Below are 10360 nucleotides of genomic sequence, written 5' to 3'. Positions count from 1 at the left end.
GTTGCAGTCTGTGTGTGTGTGTGTGTGTGTGTGTGTGTGTGTGTGTGTGTGTGTGTGTGTGTGTGTGTGTGTGTGTGTGTGTGTGTGTGTGTGTGTGTGTGTGTGTGTGTATTCATTCAATTTGTTTCAAGTGAGCTTTATTGGCATGACTTGCACAGTATTGCCAAAGCATTGACTATTGCATGAACAAATAATTATTATATAATACATAAAACAAGAATAGATCTGTAATTCATTAAGTAGATAATTACACATATATATGTTTAGTTTTGTCCACTGGCTGACTCTCTTAGTTTGTGACAGGCTGATACATATTTTGCTGCTGTTGCAATCATGCTGGAGTTTTTCCCTAGAATGAGACTTGATTTTTCTGCGTTTGGTAATGCCATACAATTTGGTTGTATTTGTTCGAATCTCGTGAAATATGCAGCTCTTATGTTGTGATTGTAATCGCAATGCAGTAGGAAAGAGTGTGTGTGTGTGTGTGTGTGTGTGTGTGTGTGTGTGTGTGTGTGTGTGTGTGTGTGTGTGTGTGTGTGTGTGTGTGTGTGTGTGTGTGGGTGGTATCAGAGGTAATGATGGGCAGTGTGTGTTGTCATCATCACTCTCTCACTCTCTCTCTCTCTCTCTCGCTGTCTCTCTCTCTCTCTCTCTCTCTCTCTCTCTCAGATCCAGGTTCAGTATTATTCCACCGGAGGACAGTATCCGAATTCAGGCCAGCAGTTCCGCTCCATCTCTCACCAGGTGTCATACCCCACACAGCGCTCTCAGCCGCTGCCCCCGCCGGCGCAGCCCTCCGGTCAGTGTGACATCACTTCCTGTTCCTCTGCTCCAAGACAGCATCATTTTATCCTCCCTGTAAAGCAAGCGAATGAGTCATGCATGGAAGCTTTCATAAATCATGATTTTGACATTTAAAAAATATCAGAAATATGAGCGAAAAAGAAAAAGGAAAAAAAAGAGAGGAAAAGTCATAATTGCCATACTGCGTCATAATGAGATGTGAGGATGTCAATTTTGACTTGTCATAATTTCAACATTTAACTCATAATTATGAGGGGAAAAAGTTGAATTTGACAAATCGGAATTGAGTTTACAAAGTCAAAATTATAAAACTAAAGTCAAAATGATAGTCAGAATGATCAAATTTAAATATAAAATATTAGTAAAATATAGAAATAAAAAAATTATGTAAGTAATAATTATTAGGTGAAGTCATTATGGGGAAAAGTCAAAATTATGACGTTAGGTCATAATTATGACACAATAAAATCTATAAAAAAGTATTTAGTCAGCCACCAATTGTGCAAGTTCTCCCACTTAAAAAGATGAGAGAGGCCTGTAATTTTCATCATAGGTATACCTCAACTATGAGAGACAAAATGAGAAAAAAACATCCAGAAAATCACATTGTAGGATTTTTAAAGAATTTATTTGCAAATTATGGTGGAAAATAAGTATTTGGTCAATAACAAAATTTAATCTCAATAACAAATTTGCATAATTTTATGAAATTACTGAGTCAATTCTGAAATTAAAAAATCTTTTTTTTGTCTTAACTTTGACTTTGTGAAATAAAGTAATTATTTTGATTTACCAAAGCATGCTTTTTCTTTCTTACGTGGAGGAAGCATACTTCTGTGTGCGTCTGCCTCTGCTGACTGTCATTTTTATGCTCTCTTATATTGATGTCTCATATTAAACTGACTATTAAAGCTCTGAACGGCTCCCTCACGATGAGCGGTTGAAGTTTGATGTGCTTTTGTATTGCATGATTAGCTCCTCTCCAGCCCATGATGACCAATCAGCAGCCTGCGTACCAGAGCATGATGGGAGTCCAGCAGTCTCAGAGCGCCAGTATGATGAACACGCAGCGCACGGCCATGAACGGACAGATGCCGGGCATGATGGTCCAGTACCCACCCATGCCCTCCTATCAGGTGTGTGTGTGTGTGTGTGTGAGTGAGTGAGTGAATGAGTGAGTGAGTGAGTGAGTGTGTGTGCGAGTGAGTGAGTGAGTGTGTGTGTGTGCGAGTGAGTGAGTGAGTCTGCGACTGTGTGAGTGTAAGAGTGAGAGAGAGAGAGAGAGAGAGAGAGAGAGTGAGTGAGTGAGTGTGAGAGAGAGAGAGAGTGTGTTTGTGCGAGTGTGTGAGTGAGTCTGCGACTGTGAGTGTAAGAGTGAGTGAGAGAGAGAGAGTGAGCGTGAGAGAGAGAGTGAGTGTTTGTGTGTGTGTGTGTGTGTGTGCGAGTGTGTGAGTGAGTGAGTCTGCGACTGTGAGTGTAAGAGTGAGTGAGAGAGAGAGAGCGAGTCAGCGAGTGAGCGAGTGTGTTTGTGTGCACGTGTGTGTGAGTGACTAACCGCTCCTTCTGAGTGTGCGAGTGTGTGAGTGTGAGAGTGAGAGAGAGAGAGAGAGAGAGAGAGAGAGTGAGTGAGTGAGTGTGAGAGAGAGAGAGAGTGTGTTTGTGCGAGTGTGTGAGTGAGTCTGCGACTGTGAGTGTAAGAGTGAGTGAGAGAGAGAGAGTGAGCGTGAGAGAGAGAGTGAGTGTTTGTGTGTGTGTGTGTGTGTGTGCGAGTGTGTGAGTGAGTGAGTCTGCGACTGTGAGTGTAAGAGTGAGTGAGAGAGAGAGAGCGAGTCAGCGAGTGAGCGAGTGTGTTTGTGTGCACGTGTGTGTGAGTGACTAACCGCTCCTTCTGTGCTGCAGGTGCCTGTAGCTAATGAGAGTCAGTCTGTGGTGCAGCAGCAGTACCAGCAGCCCGTCATGGTTCCCGCCAGTCAGTCTGTACAGGGAGCCATGCCGACCGCGGCACCCATGCCCGTCTACTACAGCGTACTGACGCCCACACAACAGAACAGCACAAGGTACACACACGCTAATATCTCAGCACGCGCGTCACGTGTTTACTGTCAGATAATGTCAGAAGTGCTGGAAGAATGTGCAGTTTTACTACTGTATGCAACTGAGTATCGACTCTAACTTGACACAAAACGTATTAGTTATATGCTGTATTATTGTTTTTGTGCTAATTCTGCTCTGATTATTTAAATACATTATTTAATCTGTTATTAGAAATATCTCCTTCAAGTAGCTTCAATAGCTATGTTTCCATCCACGTTTTTTTTTTGTGAATTTTGAGATGCTGCTTTAAAAAACTCTGAATGGAAATGTCAAGATGTGCATAAAAACTTGAGATGAGAAAACATGCATAAACTACTATAGAGAAACGCATAGTGACACGTGTTTTTGTTTGTTTTATTAATGTTTTATATTTAGTGTAAATGCATGTTTTGATGTTGTGTTTATGCTAAGTTCTACTTTAAATACATGATTTAAAGATATTATTAGTAATATGATTTGAAATCTCCTAAGTAGCTTCAATAGCTGTGTTTCTATCCATGTATTGCTTCGAGTATTGTGGGGTATTGCATTTTTTTTGTGTGCAAGATGCACATAAAATCTTAAAGTGCGCATAAAAACTTATGCTCTTAATTGAGGTGCATAATTGTTTTATTCAGCAAGAAAATGTGCATTAACTACAATGGAGAAACATATAGAGCAGCGGTGGCGAACTCAGCCGCAACCCTGCAGAGTACAGCTCCAACCCTAATTAAAACTCACCTGCCTGTAGCTTTCTAGTAACACTTCAGACCTTGATTAGCTTGTTCAGGTGTGTTTGATTAGGGTTGAAGCAAAACTCTGATATAGAGTGGCAAGTGTAAATATATGTTTTGATGTTGTGTTGTTGTTTTTATGCTAAGTTCTGTTTAACCGTGTGCTTTTGTGTGTTTCAGTCCATCTGTGGGTTACTTGCAGCCTCCCAGTTCAGATCAGTACCAGATGACCCAGTCTGCGTCACCCTGCAGCCCACAGCCAATGCAACAGCAGTATTCAGGTTCAACACACACAACCCACAGCAGCTACAGCCTTGCTACTGTTAACTACAGCTGATATATATATGTATATACATACATATTGCATTGGCAACGAAGTTAAATGTGTTTAAGTAAAGCTAAAACTAAATTAAAAAAAAACTTAAGTTAAATACAAATAAAAATAAATAAATTTATAAATACTCTAATAGTATAAAATTTGTGCTAATCGCATACAAAACAAAAGTTTTCGTTTACATATGTGTGTACTGTGTATATTTATTATGTGTATATATAAATACAAACACATGAATGTATATATTTAAGAAAATGTTATGTTCATATATTTATATATTATATAAATGTATATACATGTAAATATTTTCTATATATACTGAATGTGTGTGTGTGTGTATTTATATATGCATAATAAATAAACACAGTACACATACATATATTATGTAAACAAAAACTTATTTTGGATGCGATTAATCGTTTGACAGCACTATATAAAATACTATACTAATACTATATTCAATACTAAAATAATACTGAATACCATGATCGGTTATGATGCATATAAACAGTTATATAAAATACAATTTGCACATGATTTACCCGTCGTGCATCAGTAAATATCTGCAGTATCAGCCCAATAAACTTACCAGTATTTAACTCATTGAGCTGTAGGTTGCATTAGTTATCATATCTCTCAGTCTGGTTTATTTTGTATTGGGAGTGACTGACCCGTTGATGTGGCTGTGTTGTAGGGGTTCCTCCTCCTGGTCCTGGTGTGATGGTAATGCAGCTCAGCGTCCCGACTTACCAGTATTTAACTCATTGAGCTGTAGGTTGCATTAGTTATTATATCTCTCAGTCTGGTTTATTTTGTATTGGGAGTGACTGACCCGTTGATGTGGCTGTGTTGTAGGGGTTCCTCCTCCTGGTCCTGGTGTGATGGTAATGCAGCTCAGCGTCCCGAACGGACCGCAGCCGACCCAGAATCCTCCTCTGGTGCAGTGGAACCCCTGCAAGTACTACAGCATGGAGCAGAGACCCAGCAACCCCGAGCCGCAGGTAACGGCACTAGGAAAAACTACATTTGAATTTTGTATTGAAATATTATCAATATTCGAATTTAAAAGGCATAATTTCAGTTAGGGGGGAAAAAAGCTTTTGGCTTCTCTCCTGAGGCCACAAGAGGGCGCATCGAGCAAAATATTACTAATGCACGTTTATTCAAAGCAATAAAATAACATGACTATCTTTGAAAAAAGTGCATAATGTTTAAAATAATGTTTATAAACCACATATATAATTAATTAAGTTGCTTAAACAATTAGAAACAAAACTGCATCATGTATGTATGCATAGTTTAATACAAAGGACAGAAAAACAATCACAAATAATACTTTTTTATTTAAAAACATAAGATGCAGTGGGATGGTGAAAAACCGCCATAAAGTCTTGAGACGTGTTTTTTAAAAGTTTAACTTACATTAATATTACATGGCTTTCTAAACATGCGGCTCTTTTGTGCGAGACGCGAGTGCAACGCTGATAGATGTCCCTCTAGAAAATGTGATAAATATGCGTTCTGTGTGAACGGCTTGGTTTCAGGTTTGATGTAAACAACAACATCTCCGCATTGATGTTCTCTTTTTCCGCAATATTTTGAATGAACAACGCAGCAGCGCCATCTAGTGGCTTCAACTGGATAGGTTAAAAAAAGCATTAAAATGCAACGACACTTACATCGTCATCTCGTGCGCCACTGATAAGCTGCCTGACGCACACCTAAAGGTTTTTACATTCGAATGTCGATTTATATTTTAAATTAGATGAATATTCTAAATGCACTTTTTAGTTTTTTTTTTGGACTTGCTTAAATGGTACACGCATTATAGCTGGCTACAGCTGCAAATGCTTTTGCTCCATCATGGAGACTCAGACTCAGCATCGTGTGTGTGTGTGTGTGTGTGTGTGTGTGTGTAGGTCAGCACTCAGCTCAGCAGTCCGCTGGCGTCTCCCACACAGTCTCCGGCTCCCTCTCCGTCTGGCACCGTGTGTCCGGGTCTCGGCCCGCTGCCTCTCATCTCACAGTTTCCTCGGCCCGGCGGGCCAGCACAAGGTACACACACACACATTTACTTCATTTAATATCATCCAAGTGGATGCTGCACACTGGTGGAGGTTGAGGAGAGACCCCCCCCCCCATGATTGTAAAGCGCTTTTGGGTTGTCCGGGTCTCGGCCCGCTGCCTCTCATCTCACAGTTTCCTCGGCCCGGCGGGCCAGCACAAGGTACACACACACACATTTACTTCATTTAATATCATCCAAGTGGATGCTGCACACTGGTGGAGGTTGAGGAGAGACCCCCCCCCCCATGATTGTAAAGCACTTTTGGGTGTACAACAATACACGATAAAGCGCTATATAAATGCATCATTCATTCACACACACACACACACACACCATGTTTTATGGGGACTCTCCATAGGCGTAATGGTTTAAACAAAATGATTATTGGCTCTTGTCTGGGGGGGGGGCAGTGCCCTAAACTCCGCCTATGACCCTAACCCTAAACCTACCCCTTACAGAAAACTTGTTTGCATCGTTACACTTTCAGATAAACAACATTTACTATTTTTAATAAATTTTTTCCCTCGTTTTTTCCCACAATGTCAAAAATTTCAGGTTTTACTATCCTTGTGGGGACATTTACTCTCTCACACACACACACACACACACACACACACATATATATATCCTAACTTGTTGATTTTTTTTAATTAAATTTTTTTTAAATACATTTTTCATTATATTTTGTTCTAATATATTATAATAAACATACATATATATATATATATATATATATATATACACCGTATATATTTATGTGTGTCTTATTAATAGTGGCTATACTGAATGTTATCTGGTGTGAAGCTGTCCTGCTTGTAATGTGCCATAGAAATAGAGCTATGTGACAACCAATAGGAAGCTTTGCTGTTTGAGATTCACCTGGACCGGATTCATTGTTGGATTGTTTTCCTGGTTTTCTTATGATTCAAAATACCAGCTTATATCTAGTCTTCAAACTCACTCATGACATCATGATGAGCTCTGGACCCACGGTGACCGTGTGTGTGTGTGTGTGTGTGTGTGTGTGTGTGTGTGTGTGTGTGTGTGTGTGTGAGCGTGGGCGCGTGTGTGTGTGCGGGCGGTCTCCTCCTCCCATCATGCACAACCACAACCAGTCCTCCTACAGCTCCCATCAGGTACAGCCCTGTGTGTGCGCGTGAGTGTGTGAGCGTGTGAGCGTGTGAGCGTGTGTGTGTGTGTGTGTGTGTGTGTGTGTGTGTGAGCGTGTGTGTGTGCGTGTGTGAGCATGCGTGTGTGAGAACGTGCGTGTGTGAGAGTGTGTGTGTGTAGAAACACACTTGTAAAAAATACTTATCCCAGTTTAATTATTTCCCCCAGTTGCACAGTGTAAATTGTGAATTGCATGCACCAAAAAAGTTGACAGAATGCACTTTCTGTACTTGTTTTGCGTTACTTCAGTTACATATGCATGTATTCATTTAATGCAAAGCTTGATCACTTGGTATAGATTTTTTTAACTGCTTAAATTTGCACTAAACATTTTGTATTTACTTTGTAACAATAACTTCTATCTAAATAGTTTTTGTTGTTTTTTTTAATGGGGGCAAAATAAATTGTTTTTGTATTATTTAAAAGCAAATGCAAACATATCGAGATATATATCAAATATCGTAAAAAATTTACAATATCTAGATATAATTTTTTTTATATATATCGCCCAGCCCTAATTCAGACTAGTATTTTTTTTTTTGTAATATTCTTGTCACTAAGGTTATAAATTCAAAATGTTATTTTCATAAAGTGTGATATTAAGCAAACGAGAAGGAGTGGCACTACTAGTTTTTCAAAGCACTACCGTTTCATAGTTAATTCTATGTGCAAGAACATTGAGCCACTGTCTGATCCATGATTCCTCATGTATCTCCATCTCTCCATCTGTAGTTGTTCACAGTGTGTCTGTGTGTTTCTCAGAGTCAGGGAGTGATGAAGCACGGAGCGCGGGGGAAAAGACAAACGCTCAAATCTGCCTCTACAGACCTGGGCACTACTGACGTGGGTAAGAGACCAAACACAAACTCCTGACCCGAGTCTTTCTGCTCATTTAAAGTAGGGGTGTGCACGAATAATCGAACATTCGGTCTGTAATTATTATTCGAACAATAAGAACACTATTCGAATTTTACTATGTGTTGATTTGCTGGCCGTAAATGCAGGGAATCCATGATAAATCCTAAGCAGTTATAACTAAATGCACTGGGTGGCGCTTTGGAGCGTGTTAACAATATATAGCGTGTTTATAACATATGTAAAGGTTCCTCGAGGGAGAGTGGTTTAACACAAAGCGGTAAGAACCAAAACATACCGTCATGTACCGTGAAACCGGTATAATTTTGAAAAATACCGTGATATAAATTTTTGTTCATATCACCCAGCACTAATTCTACCCATGATAAACTGTGGTGTTAAAGGCTTAGTTCACCCAAAAATGAAAGTTCTGTCATTAAGTACTCATCCTCGTGTCGTTCCAAACCTGTAAGACTTTCGTTCATCTTCAGAACACAAATTAAGATATTTCTGATGAACTCCGAGAGCTCTCTGATCTTCATAGACAGCAAGGATCCTAACACGATCAACGCACAGAAACATAGCAAGGACATCGTTAAAATAGTCCGTGTGACATCAGGGGTTCAACCGTAATTTTACGAAGCAGCGAGAATACTTTTTGTGTGCAAAGAGTACCCCAGAATGTAATCAGCGTTGTTTACGTTCAGCATGGAAGACGGCAACTCTGGGAGAAGAATTGTTGAATGAATTGTTATTATTGTTTTCTTTGCACACAAAAAGTATTCTCGTTGCTTCGTAAAATTACGGTTGAACCCCTGATGTCACACGGATTATTTTAACGATGTCCTTGCTATGTTTCTGTGCGTTGATCGTGTTAGGATTCTTGCTGTCTATGAAGATCAGAGAGCTCATCAAAAATATCTTAATTTGTGTTCTGAAGATGAACGAAGGTCTTACGGGTTTGGAACGACGTGAGGACAGAGTAATTAATGACAGAATTTTTATTTTTGGGTGAACTAACCCTTTAACTCTAGTGTGATCTCTGCGTGTCTCCCTCTAGTGGTGAGTCGGGTGCTGGAGGTGACCGACCTCCCCGAGGGCATTTCTCGTCCGGAGGCCGATAAGCTCTTCAACCAGCTCTCGCTCTGCGGCGCCAAGATCCAGTGGCTGAAGGACCCTCAGTGTCCCCGGGGCCCCGGCGGCGGACGGGGAGACGCCAGGGACCCCGCTAACCTCTACACCGTGGTGGCTGTGTTCCCCAACACAATGGCGGCCCAGAGCGCCTCCTTCAAACTCAACAACAGCGGCGGGAGTTTGTTCAAACTGCGCGCCACCAAAAAGAACTATGACTTGCGCGTGCTGGAGCGAGCGAGCTCGCAGTGAGTCGGGAGAGAGAGAGGAAGTCGGAGATGTCAAAGGGAAGAGATCATCCTGGTGTTCCTTTGGGATCTTTTTTATTGTTTTGTATCATTAACCGAAGAGCACATATGACACAGAAGCGTGTTGCGTTGTGTGTATCGTATGACGCACTCACACACACACACACACACACACACACACCCATAAACACAAGCGGACGTCTTAAAGGGACAGTTCAGATGAAAATGAAATGATTTACTCACTTTCATGGCGTTCCAAACCTGTATGAATTATTTTCTTCATACACGCAATGTATGAACATGCAAGCAGATATTTTTGAAGAACGTTGCTAACACATTTTCAGTTCCTGTTGACTTTATGAAAATACTGTGGAAGTCAATGCGTACCAAAACTTTTAATTTAGTTTTATGCTTTTTTTGCGTGTGTGTTCTGCCAAAAAGAAGGAATTCATACAGGTGTGGAACGACATGAAGATAAGTGAATAATGGCACAATTTTCGTTTTTGGGAAACTTCCCCAAAATTTTAATTCTGTCATCATTTACTCATCTTCATGTCTTTCCAAATCTGTTTGACTCACTTTCTTCTGTGGAACATTCAAGCAGATATTTTGAAGAACGTTGGTAAACAAGTATTTTCATGAACGTATTGACTATGGAGGTCAGTGGGTACCAAAACGTTTTAATGACCAACGTTTCATTTCCAGCTATTTTATGCTTTTATTGTGTGTGTGTGTGTGTGTTCTGCAGAAAAAAGAAATTCAATACAGGTGTGGAACGACATGAAGGTAAGTGAATAATGACACCGTTTTCATTTTTGGGCAAACTGACTCTTTGAAGGGATAGTTTGCCCCAAAAATAAAATTCTGCCATCATTTACTCTCATTCATGTCGTTCCGAACTTGTATGGCTTCATTTCTCCTCTGAAACATAAAAGAAGATATT

General features: G+C 40.2%; 1 protein-coding gene across 1 annotated transcript in view; it reads left to right on the top strand.

The window, feature by feature from the left end:
- LOC107558145 (R3H domain-containing protein 2-like) overlaps positions 1-9905 on the top strand; it is a gene marked incomplete at its 5' end in the record, with an annotated part of 39665 nt that extends 29760 nt beyond the window's left edge. Inside the window, 9 exons of the mRNA XM_016241769.1 lie at positions 670-799; positions 1780-1940; positions 2704-2861; positions 3792-3892; positions 4640-4697; positions 4801-4946; positions 7094-7149; positions 7946-8030; positions 9099-9905. Coding sequence (XP_016097255.1) covers positions 670-799; positions 1780-1940; positions 2704-2861; positions 3792-3892; positions 4640-4697; positions 4801-4946; positions 7094-7149; positions 7946-8030; positions 9099-9421 — 1218 coding nt within the window. The remainder of the gene's footprint in view (positions 1-669; positions 800-1779; positions 1941-2703; positions 2862-3791; positions 3893-4639; positions 4698-4800; positions 4947-7093; positions 7150-7945; positions 8031-9098) is intronic.
- Positions 9906-10360: the final 455 nt, after the last annotated feature.

This window comes from Sinocyclocheilus grahami, unplaced genomic scaffold, assembly GCF_001515645.1.
Source record: "Sinocyclocheilus grahami isolate Dianchi unplaced genomic scaffold, SAMN03320097.WGS_v1.1 scaffold633.1, whole genome shotgun sequence".
Taxonomy (NCBI): domain Eukaryota; kingdom Metazoa; phylum Chordata; class Actinopteri; order Cypriniformes; family Cyprinidae; genus Sinocyclocheilus; species Sinocyclocheilus grahami.
The sequence above is the reverse complement of the archived record's forward strand: the minus strand, read 5'-3'. Positions and strand labels throughout refer to the sequence as shown.